The 21,181-nt window shown below is 41.2% G+C and overlaps 1 protein-coding gene across 1 annotated transcript in view; it reads right to left on the bottom strand.

The window, feature by feature from the left end:
* ERC2 (ELKS/RAB6-interacting/CAST family member 2) overlaps nucleotides 1-21,181 on the bottom strand; it is a 982,831-nt gene that overhangs the window by 202,314 nt on the left and 759,336 nt on the right. The window contains exon 17 of the mRNA XM_053669554.1: nucleotides 20,430-20,558. Coding sequence (XP_053525529.1) covers nucleotides 20,430-20,558 — 129 coding nt within the window. The remainder of the gene's footprint in view (nucleotides 1-20,429; nucleotides 20,559-21,181) is intronic.

The raw sequence follows: 21,181 nt of genomic DNA, 5'->3' as shown, positions 1-21,181 counted from the left end.
AGAACCAACCATATGGGAAAACATATTTGCCAATGATACCTCATTGCATTGCAGATAAGGGTTTGAGCTGCAAAATATATAAAGAGTTTACATGACTCCACTCCAAGAAGATAAACAGCCCAATTAAAAAATGGGCAAAAGACTTGAACAGACACTTCTCCAAGGAAGACATACAGAGGGCCCAGAGACATACGAAAAGATGCTTAGCATCACTAGCCATCAGAGAGATGCAAATTAAAACCACAATGAGATACTACTTTACCCCAGTCAGAATGGCCATCATAAACAAATCAACAAACAACAACTGTTGGAGAAGAAGTAGAGAAAAGAGAATCCTAGTGCACTGTTGGTGGGAATGCAGACTGGTGCAGCCACTGTGGAGAATAGTATGGAATTTCCTCCGAAAACTAATAATGGAACTGCCTTTTAACCTGGTGATTCCACTGCTGGGATTACACCCAAAGAATCCTGAAACACCAATCCAAAAGAACCTATGCACCCCAGTGTTCATAGCAGCATAATTTACAATAGTCAAGTGCTGGAAGCAACCAAAGTGCCCATCGGTAAATGAATGGATCAAAAAACTATACTACATTTACATGGTGGAATACTATACAGCAAGAAGAAAGGAGCTCCTACGATTTGTGACAGCATGGATGGAAATGGAGAGCATTATGGTAAGTGAAATAAGCCAGGCAGTGAAAGATGAATACCATATGATTTCACCTTTGACTGGAACATAATCAACAAAATAAAAAAGGACAAAATGTAACCAGAGACCCTGAAATTAAGAACAAATTGACAGTAACCAGAGGGGAGGTGGGAGGGGATAATGGGGGGAAATGAGGGGAAAGGTTTTCAGGAACATCTGTAAAGGACACATGGACAAAACCAAACAGGGGTAGGGTCAAAGGTGGGAAGTAGGGATGGCTGGAGTGGGGCGGAGGGTTGTGGGAAGGAAATGGACAACTGTATTTGAACAACAATAAAACATTTTAAAAATATGGTATACGGAAAATTGCATCCCATTCACATTCCCCCAATTATAATTGAGGCTGAGCATCTTTTCATTCATTTATTGGTCATTTCTATTTCACTATATATGAGCCTCTCATTATATTCTTTTGTCTACTCTGGGAGGGGAAGGTTTGGGGAACTTTTTACTTGCTGCTATGAAAAGAATTGTATATATAAAGAAAGTTAGTGGTAGCTGCTTTCAGGATGAGAGGAACCTTAGTAAAAGTGGGCAGAAAGCAAGTAAAAGCAGGCTAAGTGGGAAAGACAAATGTGCACAGACAGGGAAGATTTGAGGATGCCATGATCAAAGGAACATGTTAACATCTGAAATGCTCATCTGAGCAGAAGAGAGAAATGGGGAAGCCTAAGCTAGCTGGTGTGCTGGGGGGCAAAGGCAGCCCCTTCCTTTTGTGCTGCAGCCCTAGCAGGTGGTGGTTATAGGTGAACCATTTTCATTAACAGGACCCCTAGTGTTAGCAGTTAAAATGAGGTTTTACTTCTCTGCAAAATATTTTCCTTTTTTTTCAAAGTCTGGGTCATCCATGGAAGAACACTAGACATGTAAATAACACTCATTATGCATGTGTTGGTAGAAAGAATCTAGTACAAGCTTCTTACCCAAGCAGGAATTCCCCTACAGCTGCCATGGAGGATGCATTATCAATAGGGATGGGAAACTCAATTGCTTATGAGACAATGTATTAAATGGCTTAAATGGGACGTCCTCCCTGCCTGACATACTTGGAGCTTTTGGCTGCAGTTTCAGTCTTCTTGCCCTAATTCTGCCTCTTTGGAAGGTGCTGAGGGTTTTAGACATTTAAATGCAGTTATGCCCATTGCCTCTAGCTTATCTAGCCTAAGTATTCTGTGTCCTCTTGATTGGTCAGTCCCTTCTCTGTACCCCCATCTTATAATTTGTCAGGGATTCTTTTAGGGAATTTCCTGCACAAGGTCTGAATGCAATTCTTTACCTGCACTAAACACTATTTTAAAATATTAATATACTCCTACATTGCATTGATTTTTTAACATCTGCTGTGCCATGATGTCTAGATTTTCAATTAATTAAATGCATATCCTGGTGGGCAGTTCCTCTGCCATTCACATACACACACACACACACACCAGGGTTTTAATTTTAAGTATAAGCTTCATTCTTTTCCTTACTGCATATCTGCTTTAGACTTATCCTATCTAAACTTGGGTCCAGAGTTTCATCTTGCTGAGATATTTCTCAATTCTAAGTATGTCTTCCATTGTATTAGATAGCCTTCTCAGCTAAGAAGCATCACATTTTCAAAAAGTATGCCTTCAACAGCTATATATTCAATTGACCTTTGAATAACATGGATTTGAACTGCACGGGTTCATTTATATGCTGATTTTTTTCAATAAATATAGAGGCATTCCTCTGTATCCCCAGGTTTTTGAAAAACAGTATTTTGAAAATACCGTTTTGAAAAACAGTATTTTCCATTCTCAGTTGGGAATCCCAGGATGCTGAGAATTGACTCTATGCATTGCTTTACACCATTTATGCAAGGGACTTCAGCATTAGGTCTTAGCATTTGTGGGGGATCCTGGAACCAGTTTCCTGTGGATACTGGGGGACAACTGTATCTAAGTTTTGGGGGGGGCAAAAGTTATACACAAATTTTTAATTGTCCTGGGGCTGGCACCCCTAACCTCTGCATTGTTCAAAGGGTCACTGTAATTAAGTCTGCGTACAGTTTGGAAGGACAGAGCACAGCCTGGCAGCCTGCCTGTGGAAGTGACAGGATTCCCTAAATCAACCTGCCTAGGATGGAGCTGTTCAATCAACTATAAATCCATCCAGCTGAACCACCATTCAGTCCTTATTTCTCTATCTGGTCAAATAAATAAATAAGTGAATAAAATATATGTATATGAGTTTGTTGTATCAAACACTTAGCTGAAATCTCAGTACCCTATGTACATGCCATTCCCTTGACCTGCCTTACATTAACCTTAGCAAAAAACAAAGTGTGTTTAGCATTAGTTAATTTTAGTGAACAAATAAAGAACCTTGGTAATTGCTGGTTTTACTGCAACTTCATAAATCCATTTGTCTTTTAGACATTCAGAGGTGAAGTTACAGAAGCAGGTAAAATTCGGAAAGGCTTAGAAAATGGAACGTTTATTTCCCTATTCTTTAAGGCACTTCCATCCTGTTGGCAGAATTGCAAATTGGAATAAATGTCTTCAACGTCAATTTTACACATGCACAAAAATTCAAACTGTGTATGCCCTGGGGACCAACAATCTCCTCCTGAACAGAAAGCTGGACAGGTGTGCAGGAATGAAAAATATAAAGGGATGTTCACTGGGATGCCCATTACAGTAGCAATTAATGAGAAGTAAATAAAGTGTCCATATTCTGGATTTTGTGTAATGAATTACTGAATATCCACTATCCATATAATAGAATCCTTAGAAGCCATTCAAGAGCAATGGATATTTATATTATTAGAAGGAGAAAGTATCATACATGTAGTTGAATAGTTGAATTCCTAGAAGTAGCAGATGGTAATAAACTATGTTCATCTAAAATATGCTGAGACTGCTGGTTAGCCAGTAGAGCTGGAAAGCACACGTGGGGCTTAAATAAATTGTATTGATTATTTTTCAAATTAGAAGGAAATGGTGTTGAAATCATTTTAGTTCAGGGAAGAGACTCCTGAGACTGAAATTGGGCAGATAGATTCCTGTTGTCTTGTATTTTGAACTTGAGCAGCCTAGGATTAAATGAAGCCCTGCTTTACCGGCCACAGCTCTCCCCTTTCAGCTTGATCCTTTAAAATTCTGATTACTCTGAAAAATCAGCATCAACAATATCCCTTTAGTCCAGCAAAGGAGCACCAAAACTTCTTCCTCCAGGAGAGGTAGTTAACAAACCTGGCCCCTTTCAAGTCCTTTTCCCATTTTTAAATTGGGTTAGTTGTCTTCTTAGAGTGTAGTTGTGTAAGTTCTTTGTATATTTTGGAGATTAAACCTTTCAAATGCTGAAGAATGAAACAATACTTCACAACTGCAAGGAGAGCCATGGCTGTGGCTTTGCACTACAGCTGGATGGAAAAGGAGTTTCCCAACTCCATGTTAGGCTATGAACCAATACACTAGTGCCAAGCTCAACTCCTCCCCCAGGAGTCCCAGGCCCTCAGCTGGATCAAGTCACTGTCCATCTGAGTTTTGCATCATGGGCCAGAGATTGGGAGTATCTCTTTGCTGAGTTTTTTCAAGTTGAGAGAGTTAATAATACAGCTTCAAGTTCAGGAAATATCTTGTAATAATACAGCATTTGCAGTAATGTATAGGCTAAAGTCATGCAAAAAATATTTGTCTCATTCCCATACACTGAACTTTGTAATTATATAGGAGTTTGGACATTAAGGACCCAGACATAAAGGAGTGGGTTAAAAAGCATAATTATGGCTCAGAAACTGCATGTGCCCGGGGATATTTCAGACCTATTCTACAAAATAAGAAAATAGCACCCAAAATCAAATGGTAGCCTCTCTCTCTCTCTCTCTGAGAAATAACCCATTAAAAGAATAATGCACCATAATGATTATTTAGGACTAGACATAAGTTGGAAACTGGTAATAAAATGAGGCCTTCAGTTCTAGAATTGTAACATTGATGGTGCAAGGACTTCTCAGGTCCTGAAGCTTTATAGGACAGTATTTGAAATTTGGGCTAGAGGAAAGACTTCAAATTTCCATGTCCCATAGACTATAATTGAAGGAAGCTGTTGTTTTATTCTTGGTATGGCAGGGGCAAGGCGGGCACTAATGAAAGGCCCAAATCATTACTGACCAACTACTCTCAGGTATGTAGAAAACAAGAATGTGCCCTGGGAGGTGCCCACGATTCATCCAACCCAAGGCAAGCTCTCATGGGCAGAAATGACCTAGCAATCTAATCTCAGAAGCCATTTTATCATTAATAAAAAATGATGGTTCTAACTTGCTTCATGTTGACAGTGTTCACATCATACTCTTCCATAATACACAGTGGCTCCCTATTGTCTTATGCATTAGAGAGAAACAGTTCTGTTTCCAAACAAGGACAACCTCTCCCTTTCCTTTTGAACAATCTACCTCCTTCCAGCTTCCTCCATAAAAACTCTACCCAAATATGGTCTGTATGAATCCTAGAGTACATAGGACGTCCTATGTACTCTAGGATTCATCTCTTTCCTAGCCAGAAATGATCCCTCCCTACAAAACCAGGTCCGACAGACTCCGTCACAGCCAGGGTCAGAATGTGCCCCAGTAAGATAATTTCCATAACTTAAAGTGTCCTGGAGAGTGAAGAAAACTAGAAGTGGGATCAGAGGGCCTGGGACAAATGGTCAAAGTCAGGTCACTTAATAGCTGTTCAACTATCAGCACAAAGTTATTCAGCCACTCTGGTTCTGTGCAAAGGGCATCAGCAGGCTGGAGGATATGAAGGGAGGTACTCTAGGTACCTGAGCACAGTCTGTGGCTTCTTGTCCTTTTTATAGCCCTGGAAGGTCTGGACCAAGACTTGGATCCTCTTTGTGCTCAATAGACTCTGTTGACCAACTGTCACTCTTACCTGATATCATTGTATGCTCTGTGCTGACAGGCTTATCTCTAATTCCACCCTTGCTCCTGTTACATGATCCTTTACCAGCCCTCAGTTATACCTCTTCTGATCACAATTGCAGCCCAAAGCCACCTCAAATCTTGCTATTTATATTTAAGTTTACAGTTCCTGAATTTGCAAGCTGTCTATACAGAGAGAGCAGGCATTTTGTGACACAACGATTTCTACTTTTAAGGGTTGCTTGCCTGCTTCTTTATACCAATGCCTTCAAAATTGTGGTCTGTCAATCTGATCCATCAACATTCTGGTGTCCCTTCCCTGGGATTCTGACTATGTAGGTGGAAAGGCTGGCCTTGGGGTTGGTATTTAATGAAGGTAGGAAGAAGCTCATCAGGCCATGTCAAAACAGAGCCAGGTTTAGCTACAGTTAATATAACCATTTAAAAATTAAGACACCTATAAGTTGTTTTTGCCTTGAGATAACAAGAAACATTACAGAGAACTGAAAGTTAAAACAATAATCTCTCACACTTTTATAATTATTTCCTTTTATTTTCCCCTCTAATTTGTGACCTTCCTTCTTTATCTATAAATTGGTGGGACATAGCTTTAAGCCTTTTGGAGTTCTAAGATGAAAATCAAGCTAAGAAAAGGTCCAGTGTTTCTCACCCTCCCTTGTCAGTGTGCCACTGCTGAAGGTCAATCAGAAAAGGATTCCCTCTTCCTCTTTTCGAAGTTTTCTCACATCTTCCTTACCACTGGGAACACTTTGTGCCCATAAAGATCTTTGTATTTTGGGGAATGAAAACCAGCCTGAGCATATACTAACTCTGTCCCTGAATAACTGTGGTTTTTGTTTGCTTTGGCCCAGAAGTTCTTCCATTGGTTGATACTTCAGCAATGTAAGATCTGAGAAACACCCTAACATCATGGCAAATTATCAGGAGAATATTGCTTTAACTGGAGAAGAGGTCTTCACTTTCCAGGAACTTTCCTTTGCTTTCTCTGAGATTTGAGATTAAAAAAAAACAACAACAAATAAATGAATCAACAAACATACATTAGGAGTCAGACCAAAGACTTTACTCAGACAGTTCAAGGTAAGGAGAATAATCTACAAATCAATCAACAGATTGAGCAGAGGGGGGATATAACTGTTCTGTTTCCTCGATCCGTATCTGGATTCCCAGAGTTCACGGAACATTCCAAGAGTAATTTGGCTTTTGTGCACAGTGCACAGGGACTAACGTTTTTCAACAGAATTTCATAAGGAGACATGGGGATAATTTTGGGTCTTGCTCTCAGCAGAAGCTGAAAATTAGGTGTGGCAAAGAGGAGAGAATTGGGCTTTTCCATGTGACCATTCCTCTGAAAAACCACCCCAGTGGTGAAAAATTGCCACCTGAGCCTCACTGAGAAGTAATGGTGGATTTGCCCAAGAGGATTCCTGCTCATAAAAATCTGCAAGACAGATCTGTAAGAACAAACCTGCAATTATGAACAGAACAAGAATCTCACTTAAATAATTTTGCAGCTATAATGCCAACAGATTAATAACCCCCTAACCTGATCAGACTTGTCAAACTTGACAAGATTGGAGTCCCCTAAAGGTGATTACTGAACATGCATGACTGACAATCAAACTATGTGAGATGCTGAAAAAAGAAAAAATAATTGGACAACAGCTTTCAACCCAAGCAATTTAAAGTACTTGACAATGGTTTCCAATATAAAACTGTTTCACAGAAAAAAGGGAGAACCTATTGTCAAATATATTTTTGGACCAATTTCCAGGAATGGAAGTAAAATGACAGGATGTGCCCAAGGTCATGTATATGTGGGTGACCTGGTAAAGAAATATGGAATGCCTGACTTTTATCCAACACCTACCTAGCTCCTTCCGCTTGGAGGAAGGAGGATGGAGACTGAGAAGGATGCTCTGTGAATTCTTGTGGTTGTAACCTGCATCCTCACAGACTCTTTGATGCTCAGTGGAGTTATTATTAAGCTAAAGCATCACACATCACTCTAAATTTTTCCTCAGAGAGAAATTCTAGCTTTCGACTTCCTCAATTCTCTTGGTCTTGTTCAGAACATTAATATTTGTTGGACAGCCTGTTTTTTTAAGTGGGAAGATATTTCAAAAATCAAATATTCTGGTTTGTTTCAAAGAATATATTCTCAGCTAAATTCTGATGCTTTCTTCCTGTGGGGGTGAGCCATAGTTGGCCATGATTCACCAAAGTTTCCATCAGCTAACAATAAAAAATTATGTCCCATTCTCAAGAAATAAAAGAAAAATTATAGTAACATTGTGCATTTCCTTTCCAGTCCCCAAAGACAATCTGAAGAACTGACTCAACATGCCAAATTAAGCCATGAGAATTTATCCATATCTAATAGGGATTAGTAAATGTTACAACACTGAACATAGCCTTGACATAATTTATATTCCAACTTCTAAGGTGCTAGGTTCAGCATGTTCTCATTCCAGCCCTAACATGGGAGAAGATGTAGAGCAGAAGCAGCCCTGTTGTACCCTCTGAGAGTCCCCATTGTGTGTACGACAGTCAGGAGGGCTCTTCACATTACAGAAGGTTTCTTTGTACAGAAACAGTACCCTCACAACCAGAACGTGGTAACTGAGCTTGAAGATCTAACTACCCAAGGGAGATGCTGGCTTTCTCTCCTTGAGCCCAAGAGATAACTGTTCTGGAAGCAGAAGATGTGGTGATGGAAGCCACTGCACCTCTCGCCAAAGCTGTGTGTCCACCTGCAACTTGAAAACCTTTGGAAACAGTGCTAAGTTGCATATCTGGAATGAGGAAGATTAAGACTCCTGAACTTTGGGCTAGCCAGCTCTGATTGGGTCTCCTCCACTCCATTTCTCATCCATACTTGCCAAGAGCACAGAGACAACTGGGACTTTTGCTCATAGAATCTGCTATTAAGATAAATCAGCAACACTTAAGCGTCTTTGGTTCATAAAAAATAGTCCCCCGGAGATAGTTCTTCCCCGTCCAAAATATCAGCTTTTCATATCCCTGCTTCACCAAGGATTGCATCACTAGACAGCTCAGGAACACAGAGGCACTCCCTGGAAGCCCGACCTCATCTGGGAAGCCTCAGGAGACCCTGGCCCCAGCAGACCCCCCAGGAGCCTGCACAAGCCAAGACTGGGGCTGGGAGGTCTGGACACTCTTTCCCTGGAAGGAAGATTTCTGAGCCCATGCCGAACTGGGTTCTTTCAGGCAATGTTTGTACCTTCTTCACTATTTATTTTTCTCCCAGGATAAATCAGGGTCTGGCTCCCAGAGAAGCAGAAGAGGGGGGCCTGTTTATGAACATTGCCACTCAAGTTCTTTCTTCTTTGGTGAGGGGAACAAGTCATGTGGAGCAGGTTTGTGTCAATGGAGTGTCACCAGAGACAGTTTGGGACCACTGTTCCTCAAAGCAGAGTGCTGCCCTGTGGGTAAGAATGAGATAGCCCTGTCTTTGCACCTCAGAACTGAGATCAACATCCTGTGCATTTGTGCAGCCCCCAGGGTAGATACTTCATGATAATTCTTCTCTGTGAGTTAGGTAGGAAACAACATACCCATTTTACAGGAAGGTAAGTTGACCTGTCCACCATCATATACTAATAAATGAAGATTAGTCAAGATTAATTACTTAACAATATGAGCAAACTTCAGAGCCTTCCTCCTTCCCTGTCACCTTTGAAATCTGGAGTTCTCAAATACTCCCTGAGGGGAAAGATGGCAACTTCACTGCAATGGGAAAACAAAGGGGCTAAGAGTGCAACCACCACATGCGGATTCACTGAGTATCTTTCTTACCACTCACCAGCTCTGTGACTTGGTTTTTCCATCTGCAAAGCACCTAATAATGGAACTCGGTCTTTAAGTTTTTGTGAGGATTGTAATAAAACAAAATTACAAAACTGTGCTTAGAAATGATAGCAGTATTAATGTCCTGTTGAAAAATGCATCCCTCTACTCCACTGCAGGCTCCATGGAAGCAAATAGTGCTATTTGCTTGTGCATCCTTCACATCCTTGTTGTTTGCCAGGTACTCAACATACTACATTTGAATGCCCTGGAATAGTCTGTGACTATAGAAACTACAAGGAGCTCAGAGGTCTCTTAGCTCACTTCCTTCACTTTACAAATGGGGAAATTGAGCCTGTGATGGAGAAGTCAGTGAGGTGTCCATGGTTTCTCAGTGTGTTGAGGTCAGAGCTGAGCTGGAACTCTGCTCCTCAGATCCAGTCTCAGATGCTGTACCTTCTTGTACCTGCTAGGGCTTCTGTGGTGACGTGGGCTGCCTTGCTTTGTTTAAACATCTAACATCTTACTTTCTAGGTGGCTGCTTGTGTCAGACATCTCTGAGATCATTGAGCTCCCAAACCCAAGAAGACCGACAACAGAAACTCCGCCTGGCCTTGTGACCTATACACCTGCTGCCTGTCCTAGCACCCAAAGGGCACTAGGATATCCAATGTACTCTAGCACACCCAATGTAGTCCAAAGAAGTAGGGTTTCTGGCTGGCTTCCAACCTACATTTGCAATTCTAGGAGTGCTGGACCATGAGAGAGAGGAAATAAACCAGCCCTGAGATGATCAGTTAATTGGAGGTTTCTGGGCATAAGAACCACTCTGAATTGAGACCTTCTAAGTTACCATTCTTGCTCAGTCAGTTTTCATTGTTTTCTGAAATGACAGCCTGTCCGTCCAACCTGAACTTGTAACCTCTTTGCACAATTCTGTTCCCAGACTGTGTCAAAGATCATCTGAATATAGATTTGCTGGCTATGTCCAGCAGGCATTTCCCAATGGCCTATCAGGGCAGAGATAAGAATGTGGGGTTTGGGTCCTTGTTTGTATATTTAAAAAAATAATCTCATTTAAACACTGGTGTTGTGGGGTTCTGGCTCCCCCACCTTGTCAACTCAGCAACTGCACTTGGATCCGGGATCTGAAAAGAACAGATTCCAAATCTCCTGGCTACATTTCATCCCCCCCAGGGACTCCCTCCCTGCATAGTGTTCCACAGGGCTCACCCTCCACCTGCCCGCAAGTCTTTGCTCATGTTTCGCTTTCTCAGGGAGTTGTCCTAGGAACACCCTATTCAGAATCACCTCCCACACAGTTCACAGTACAGCATCTTTATTTTTCCCCATACAATTCATTGCCATCTATCACATCACACATTTGATGCCTTTGTTTCTATTTGTCCCTCATAGAATACAACCTCCCTCAGGGCAGGGATTTTTGCGTTCTGTTCACTGCAGTGTCCCCAGTCTCCAGACAGTATGTGGCACATAGTATATGCTCAATAAAGATTTTCTGAATAGGCTGTCCATTTGTTCCCTCTACTCACTCCTCTAAGAAGTTTAAAATATCTCCCTCAGCCTCTTGCTCTCTCAGTTTACTGACCATTTGCATTGCCTATAGTAAGATTCTACCCCAAATCTGAGTGGCATGTTATCAGACTGTGGCTTTGACAAACTTAACACAAACAGATGGTATTTATGTAAAAACTTATAAACATCAAGTAGTTTACAGGACAGAGCTATTTTGTAGTTCCCTAAAATACTTAAAATGATTGTAATTCCAATATGTCAACTTCTGGGGCATTAATCCTAGGGAAAATAATAGAAAAAAATATATTTATGTACTGAGATGTTGATCCAGTGTGATTATAAAAGTAAAAAAAACTAGAAACAAATTGAAATCACAATAGAAGAGTGATAAAGTTAATTATGGTGGTGATGGAAATCATACAACCAAGATATATATTTTTGAAGACTTTTAAGGACATGGGAAAATGCATACAACTTTAAATGCTTATGAGGCTAAAAAAAACTTTATTATGTAGTATGTCATGTCTCTGTTTAAATATCTATATGAACAATGGAATGTAGGAAACTATAAATCTTAATGACAGTTATTTCTGAGTGATGGGAATATGGGTGTTTTTAATTTTTTATTTATAGTTTTCTAAGTTTCTTTACTGAACATGTTATTTTTAGATAAAGCATTTATTTATATGCTTCCAACTATGAAAAATCATTTATATAATGAGGATAAAATCAAGTCCTTGTTACTTTCTAATATAGTAGTTCATTACTATATGGGTTAAATTAAAAAAATAAAACAGTAAACATGAGAAATTCTGGAACTTTTAACTCTGCTGCTAGTGTGTTGTAGAGAATGAAAAAAGAAAATTTGCATCTTCCCCAGAAAAACATGGAGCTGAGTAAGAATACAGATAAATTACTAGAAATGTTAAATTCTGTGTTTGATAACTTTCCTTCTGTTATCATGAAAAGGAGGGTGAAAATCCTTTCCCTCTTAAATTATTACTTGAAAAAGCAAAAAGAGAGAATTTGTGCAGCTGTTTGGCAACAATGCTGATCAATAACAAAATCAGTATGATTTAAACACAGTTATTCAGAAGGCTGTATGAGGTGAAAAGGGAGGGGAAAAGAGACTTTCCTTTCATTTTTGAAATTCAGCATCAGGAGGACACAAGGGCAGGAAGTCGGATCTTTTTTCAATTCATTTGAAATGATAAGGTGAAGACAGCCTGAAAGGACTTTTAATTATATGATGAGAGGAAGGAAAGGAGAGAGAGAAAAAGGGACCAGGAGGAACCTGTTTTTATATGTTAAATGATGAAGAGGAAAATAGAAAACTGAAGGGAAAAATGGCTTTCAAGCAGATAACTTGAGAAAGAAATACAAAGTCTACAAGAGGCAAATGTGGACATTTCATGCTGGAGACCAAAGCTGCAGCCACTTCAAGCCCACAGCCTCCTCCCCCATCCCACCTCCCACCCCCAGCCACAGTGATGGGTGATGCCCTGTGATGCAGAGTGAGATAAGTCCCTCTCCCCAGCCTGCACATGTGACTATAGGTCATGGTAGGGGCCAGCAGGGGACCTGGGGAGGGCCTGGGAGTGCTGCTCAGGGTCACAGAATAAAGTCTTCTTTTTATGCTACTTTTTAGCCCCACTCATTGCACGAGGCTCTGACCTAAACAAGGTATTGCACCAACTTGGGGTCATCTGCTGGGAAGAGCCTGGATGAGCTTTGGAGTGAGAACCCACACAGGCTGAAGCATTTCAAACCAGTTCCTGGACCTCAGTTTCCTCATCTCTAAAATGGAATGAATAACACCTGACTTTCAGAGTTTTGAGGATTGAAATAATATAATTAAAATCCATACCAGGGGACAGGTACACAGTAAGAATTCAAATATTTTAGTTCCTCCAACTCTAAAATGTGGATATCAAAACTGTTACCAAGAGCAAAAACACTGGACATATAACACCCAAACTTGTTCTCATGAAGTGATGTGAATCCAAGATCTCTCAAATCTACCCCATTCAGCAACAGAGTTCCTCTCTTCCCACATCAGGACAGCTCTTGTGGTGGAAGTCTTGGGAACCTTCCCCCATACCACACTCTCGACTTTGGTGGTGGATCCGAATGTTTTTGGAGGCAGTCACGAACAGGTTAAAGTTGAGGGGATTTCAAACATGTCTAATCCAATAAGAGGCTTGGTAAAACATGCGTTATCACTTAAAGAATAAATGTTTAAAAATAGAGCACAGATGTGAAATTTGAATAAAAAAAAAAGAGAGGGAGACAGTGCGTGAGAGATCTTCTTGGCACTTGTGCACTAGTCTCTGTTTTGGTCACCTTCAGCTAAGCCTGCTATTCTGATGTGCTCTGCCAACTGCTAGATGCTATGAGAATGCTTCAAATTACTGAAGCACAGTTGGCAAATCACTCTGTAACTTAAAAGTCAGACCCATATCTCCTTTTTCAATATTTCTAAAAATGGGAAATAAAATGGTAAAGTTGATCTTTTCACATTTTCCACTTAAAAAGGTATATTTTAAATGCAAAGAATATATTCTTTTAAAAACTGGAGCTATTTCAACTAGGGTTTTTGAAAACTTAAGGGAAAGTATCATGGTTCAATGGGCATTTGCTACAAAAGACAGTCTATGGATTGCCCATTATAAAATGGGCAATGCCCATTATATTGCCCATAAAAATACCTGCTTCTGTAGGAAGCCTTCTCTGACCCCCACAGAATGCAAAGAGTTTGAATTTTGGTAACACTGCTGCATCCCCAAACAATAATTTGCCCTGTTATCTGTTTCATGAGTTGGCTTTTACTGGTGGTAGAAATGATAAAACCCAAGGCTCAGAAACAAAGCCAATACCTCCTTCCACAGCCCAACACAATCCCACTAAAGGCTCTCTGTCAATGTTTAGGAAAGAGAACAAAAGGAGTTTTTAAAACATGGCTTTGTTCAAATAAAAGATTCAGAAAGTAGTCCATGAGAGTCAGCTTGATAAACTTCTACAGGGATTTCAGAAACATGGAATCTCAGAAAAAATACTTTGCCTTCGCAAATCTTTGAGTATTATTTTGTGTAGCAGCTAGCAAACTGAAGAGATTCCCTGAGTAGAGGGGTGGAGGCCAAGCAGCCTAGAGCAAGGAATGTCTCCAAGCTCAGAGAACACACAAGTGTCCTGACTGATTATCTGGACAATGAAAGGAAACTGCTTCCAGTAGCACTGAGCAGTTTTACCTTCACGAGAATGCACTGCTCTTGGCCTGCTGAGGAGAGCTCAGAGTATTTCTTTTTCAAAGGTGTTCTACAACATACAGTATCAGTATGCAGTATCTCTACAACATACTGTAAGTATACTTTGCATTGAAGTCAATGATAAATAGAGATGTGGCCAGATTCTACCAGTGGGACATGAAAAGCTTAACCCAAAGTGAGTCTGCAATGAAAACCAATGCATTTGCATTTCAGCAATTCGATCTGGGGCAAGTCTGTGATGTATTACAATGCTGGGATCGGATCAAGCTTTTCTGGAGCTCATCCAAGCATAACATGAGGCTATGGGAACCCTACTGCATAGAGTGCCTCCACTGCTGTTTAATTGTGCTCACCTCCTGAACCACAAAGTGTAATTCAAAGTCATCTACCTACAATGCAAAGGACCCCTAAAGTAGGATGCACAACCTAGTGTGGCCTCCAGTTGAGGGGAAAGAACTGCCTGACCAACCATCCTACTTAGGAACTCCCCAGTTCCTCTGACAGGATGGTTCTACCTCTGCCAAAACCCAAGTTTGACTAGGATCTCATCCTTAACAACCAACTTTCCTGAACACTTTCAGGTTCAGCTCTACCTTTGCCCATTCTTGGCCACCTCTGTCTGGATAATTCTTGAAGACAGTGCTATGACCTTCTGAATGACATAGGGGAAAAGACCACTCTAACCTAGTACATTAGACTACACAGATTTGGGGTAACCTCTAGAATGTTGACCTGGATGTAGCATTTTTCTTCTCTACAAACTCTGGAGGGAAACACAGTGAACCACTGGACTAATCTCCTGGTCTTAATACTTTCCTGCTACCAACTGGGCAGGGTGCTTCCTGGTAGCCAAAAGCAATGCCCAGAACTGGCAGGAAAGAAAACTAAGTACAATTCATCTCTGATCACAAAAGTGTTCTAACCAGTTCTGAGAAATAAGATGGTTCTAATTTTAACTAAACAATAGTGTCTGGCCCCCATTTTAAAAAGGCATTTTTATCTAGGATGTACATATCACAGGGGAGCATTTGGGAATAAGGCTTAAGGGGTAAGATTTAGTTTTAAGCTTTTTTCAAAAATCCTTTAGAAGCAGAAAAATTCAATAATTTCAGAATTAATTATTTTGATGTCAGTCCTTTCTTTAAGGGTAGAGGAAGAGTTGGAGGAATTGGATCCAAGACACAAAAGAAAAAAAGACGGTAATTTTTAATAATATATTTAGAACCACTCTCCCTAGAGAAGAACAAAAACAAACACAAAATGGTAACTCATTCCCAGCTGAGACTCTCTCCCAAAACTGGAAAAAATCTGGAAGCCAGATTTTTTTTAAAGAAAAAGGTAGGTTACAAGTATCAGGGGCATATGCTTGTGAAGGGATGGAATTAGGAAGAATACAATTATCTACCACCAAACTATAATTAACCTTTTATCCTTTTTTATACAACACGTAACAGAAAGTTACCAGTATTGCTCTCTTACCTTTACCCCATACTGAGCCAACAATGCCAACAACCAGCATTTGCATCAACACCTGAAGAGTATCGTAAAGATCCTTTTGTTGTTAAGCATAGTTGGAATTTCTGAACTCATTTCATGACTTCTTCCCTGGCTCTCCTGACAGATGTTTAACAGGGGTTTAGGTATTTCTAGGCAAATTGATTTATGAGACACTCCGTTTTCAGGGATAAAACGGAAGGGCTCCCTTCCTAAAAAGTAATCTCTGTCACATTCAGAAACACAGTGGCGTTTTAATGAGGAAGGATTCCCCAAACTGAGGGGGATTTGAACTAGAATATGAAGAAATTCAAAGAAAAGGTTCAAAATGGTCACGACTACAAATAATTCAAGTATGAGAAAAGGCATTTCTGTAAAATGTCTTGCAACATGGCAAAAGGTCTCATCTGTTTGTCCTATGAACTCCTGTAAGCTGGTGTTTGTTTGCTTAGAATTTTGGGGTAAGAAGAATTATGAAGTTGACTCTTGTTTTAAAGTCATAATTGATCAAAGATGTGTGTCTCTTTTTTTTAAATAAGCTGCCCTAAAAATTCATTTGTTCATTCATTATATGTTGAACAAATAATGGCTGAATGCCTACTATGTGCTAGGCCTGCAGATAAATGGTCAGTAGAAAAAGTCATTCGGCAACATTCTCAGTCCTCATGAAGCTCATAAACTAGCAAAGTAGATAGTTACTATTTACATAATCACAGGAAAAAATGCAAAATGGTACCCATTACAGTGTAATTAAGTGATGTATACATGCTACAGGAGTGCCAAATAGCTATAGGGGTTTGCCCTGGCTGAGAAAGTCCCGGAAGGCTTCCCTGAAAAAATGATGTGGAGCTGAAATGGAAAGGATGAGTGGGCATTAAGTAGGTGAAGAAAAGAAGGAAATGTGTTCTAGGCAGTGGGAATCACATGTACAAAGCAGAGAGCACATTGTTCTGAATTTATCTTTGTCCCAACAGTGAGGTAACCCAGAGAAGGTTTTTCATAAGTGAGGACTGGAGGGTAATGAGTATCCTAAGATTTATTTTTGGAAAAGATCATGCTTCTGCCCACTGAGGTTTGAGAACCTCTGGCCAGTTCTGGAAGCTGGTTGCATTTCCCCAAGGCATGGCCATCACCCTGAGCATGGTGGTGGCCACTACTGTCCACCTGCCAGCCTCTTTACAGCAAGCAGAGTGCAGGAGTTCAGACTCCAATGGTATGTTCTTGCAACTGCCAGAAAGTCAGGGAGGGCATTTTGTCTTAGGGACCTGTTCCTCCTCTTCTTGAAAAACTCATCAACTTTGACAAGCAAACTCTGGCATTCATAATTTGTGGTTACAATAAAAGTGGCAATGCTTTTTAAAAATGCAAGCTAACTGAGATTTCTTGGAGGCAGGAACCAGGGAGATTTGGAGGCTGCAAGCTAACTGAGATTTCTGAGGCTGGAGAACAGGCTCAGTTAGGCAGGCTTAAACAGGGAGTTGGAGTGGTTCCTGAGGGAGGTCTCCCTGTTCTAAGGCTGCATGGCTGGTGTATTCTGCTTCCTAACTGCAGACAATTTCTGCCCTAAAATATACCAGTCTTAGAACATTTTGCACCAGCTATTCCCTCTGCCAGAACACTATTCCTCTAGATATTCACAAGGCTCACTCCCTCACCCCCTTCAAATATTAGCTCAAACATCACCTTCCCAATGAGGCCCATCCTGTCTACCCTATTTTAGTGTCACCAGCACATGGGTTGTATCCTGGTACCCCTGTTCCCCTTTATACTTTTCTTTTTCTATCATACAATTTATTTATTAATTATGTTCATGATTTGTTACTTTTCTTTCCTCTAATTATAAACTCCATGAGGAAGGAGACTTCATTTTGTCACTGATGTATTCCAAAATTACCTAGCATTCTAACACAGAGAAGGAACTCCATGAGTAGCTTTTGAACTGAAGTCCAACATGGCACTTGGTCTCACCAAGCTACCCCCATCTTCTCATTATCATGCCCCTGAGCATCTTGGGAGTCACAGGCTGATGCATTGGAACTGGGCTTCTCTGATGACATCTGCGAGGGGGCTAATCCATGGCTCACAGTGTTGCATTAGGGTGTTCAGCCCAGCAAAGAGTAAAGTGTCAGCACTCCAAAAAAAGTAAGGAATAAATTTGCTCTGCCAGGTATGAGTGGTATGATGGTAGTTCAGTCATCTATTCTGTCTGAGCCTTGCTTCGATCAACTGAAAAATCAGGATGATGCTTTTCTCATTGGGGCAGGTAACATATCTGCTGGGGTGAACCCCTAGAACTTGGCAGAGAACCTAGTGCATATAGGTAGGCAATGTATTGGTTGGTTGATTATAAGGAAAATATGAGATAATGTTTGTAAACTTATGTATATATAAAGCACCTGGCATAGAGCCTGGCATGTGGGAATCATGCATTCATTCATACAACAAATGTTGACTGAGTGCCTACCATGTAGTTAGCAAAGTGCACTGACCATGGGGATTGTGGTATGAGTTACTCATATCCAGTCACTGGGAATGTCATCGGCAGTGGAGAGACCTTCTGCATGAAATGAAACAAGCTCAAAATGCAGTCTGAAGAGAGTGGAATCCCTCATGACCCTGTCTGCCTTAGCATCCTTGGAGAACATCAGACAGGTGAATACCCAGACCCATGGCCTTCTTCTCCCATTGTCCTGGGTATCTAAAACAGCTCTGTTCTCCTAAGTCAGTCACACAGGTGGTAATTGAGGTCTGAGACTTGCTGTCCCGGGGATGTCCTATGTTACTGAGGTCTATGTGGACTGGATGCAGAAACCAAGCAAATTCAATAATAAATCTGTTCAGTGCAGGCTGAAAGCTGAGGTCTAGAGTTCCTGGCATGTCTGCTCACCACTCCCCAAGTACTTGGATTTGAGGGTATGGGGGACATCTGTCTGCTCTGTCTCCCACAGTTCAATAGTACATTCTCTGAACTGTGTTCAGTGAGTTGTGACTCCCAGGCATGTGAAAAGCAGCAATGATGAAACCAAATTGTCTCTGAGGGTTGGCAGTGATAAAATCAATGATTATTAATTGTAGTAGCAAAAGCACCTCACATATATTCAGCGCCTATCATGTGTTAGCCATACATAAATTACTTCTATACACATTATATCTCAGAACAACCCATTTAATTACATAGGCTATTAACTCAATTTACAAATGAGAAAACCAAGGTTCAGGCGGGTTTAGTTTCTTGCCATGATTATTCACCTAACAAGTGCTAGAACTGAGATTCACCCTAAGCACTCCAAATCCAGGTGGAATCTACAAAATCCACTTGTGGTTGTATGGCAAAGGGTCTCTTCCTGCTTCACGGTGCATCCAGCTGTGAAACCTGAACAAGGCACCTGACCTTTCTGGACATGGTTCCTTGTCCATGTCCAAGCACAAGGTACCATGTCCTTTTCTGCAGGAGCATCTATCCTTCAGTTGTATTGGGAGTTCATTAGTTTATATATGTAAAGCCCTCATACCTATACCTGTCACTGGCAAATGGTGAGAGCCAAAAAGCATTAGTAATCACAGATGTGATTAAATGGCCTAAGTCTAAAAGCTCTGGGTAGAACCCACTCTTTGTAAATGGTTGTAGAACATTATTAAATGAGGATTTGGGCACCTAAACTTCAGGAACCTCACACTTTCTGGAATACCCTTCTGCTTATCACTTTGAATTCCTTTCTGAACTTGGTGGGGCACGTGTGGACTCAGATGGGCCACCCAAAACCCAAGCTCTATTGCTGTGTGTGTTGAGCTGATTGTTCCACATGATGAGTCTCAGTTATGCCCCTAGAAAATAAATGTAATCCTGGTACCCATACCACAGGGCTACTGTGAGGGTGGCAGGACCAAATCCTCTGGACACTGGATACACATCCAGGCATAGAGCAAACACTTAATAAAAGAAGGTGATTCTATAAGCAAACTAAGCATTATTCTTAGAATCATTATCATTTACAAGACTACATAAATTGATGTGCCTTTTCTTGCTCTGTGGTGGATAGAGTATGGGAAAGGATTTCAAACCGAAATCACCAAGGAGCCCATCCTTCTCCTTTGCTGCCTCTTTTTCCACAATAGCCCTCCAGACCCTGCCTTAGCCCAGGCAGGAGCCTACTTCTGCATGGCTGGGGTTTCCCAAAGGTGCCCCATGATACCCAAAACCAAGCCTGTTGTGAATAATGAAGGCTTTGTGCAGTTCCCCAGGAGTCAGTTGAAGGGCTACACTCAATCCTTCCTGGAATCTAGGAGTGCATTTTCATGATACCGAGAAAGAAAAAAGCAGCCTTAAAAAAATTCCTTATTGGGGAAAGTAGAGGGATATATGAGGAGCAAAGTATCTAAGAGACAGAAAGAAAACTATAATTCGCTATGCCTGACAGTGAGGCCTCCAGCAGCCTTGGCTCCACAGCAATGCCACACTATTTCGGAAGAGCTGGCCTTGTAGGGCAGCCACCAAGTCTGGAACCCTTGGCAAATATATAATAAATGAAAGTATACCACAAATCAAAATATAATGCTATCAGTTATGTTCTCAGACTTTATGCCTACCAAGTACTGAAAATCGTCAGAAGAGGAGAAGGTCAAGATAGGATGTAGCTCTTATTTACCCCCACCCCCGTGGCAGGGGCAAGTGTTTCCTTAGCCGCTGACTGACCTGAGACCTTTGGATCATGTATGCATCGTAGCTGGACCCGTGGTACTTGGCCGTAATATCTGGGCTGTAGCAAGCATCACAAGTGCATGGTATATTCGAGCTCAGGGCCTGTTTCCTAGGTCTATAAACCTGTGGGAAAAAGCTACAATGGTTAGGTGTAGGAGGGGAGGGCGCAGGGCGCACAGCAAAGGAATTAGGAGAAATTAAAGAAGAAGGCTCATCTTGCCTTTCTATGGCCAAGTGGGTGAAAAATCTAGTGTAGAAGATGCACAGCCCGAAACAAAGAGGTCAGATGGAAGTGGCTCCCAACCCCCGGGGCCAGCACTAGCAAGGCATGCTGCTCTGTGGAATGACTCCAATGTCTGGCAGTGACTGGGACCCTTCCTCTGCAGAAGGTACCCAGGCATGGTGGTGGTCTCTCTCAGCAAGGCAGCCCCATGAGAAATGGACTCTGGTTCAAGGCCAAAGGATGCCTTTTCCTTCCTGAGGAGGGAGGGTTGGCTGGGCTTCCCTTCCACTCACTTTGCATTTTGTGCTCAGCCCAGATCAGCCTAGCAGGCAACAATCCAGGCCAGGGCCTGAAATCATTGTGGACACAATCCACATGGTACCATGTGGCATTTGGAGAGTTTCAGAGCCACATGTGGCCTGAGCTAAGATGTGACAGCCACCTTGTGAGACCACAGACCATTGAGCCATAATATTTGCTGGCTTTCATAAGAAGCTAGAATCTGAGTGAATATCTTTAACCA

This window comes from Artibeus jamaicensis, unplaced genomic scaffold (assembly GCF_021234435.1).
Source record: "Artibeus jamaicensis isolate MK-2021 breed Jamaican fruit bat unplaced genomic scaffold, CSHL_Jam_final contig_519, whole genome shotgun sequence".
Lineage (NCBI taxonomy): Eukaryota > Metazoa > Chordata > Mammalia > Chiroptera > Phyllostomidae > Artibeus > Artibeus jamaicensis.
Note: the sequence above shows the minus strand (reverse complement) of the source record. Positions and strands in the feature narration are given on the sequence as shown.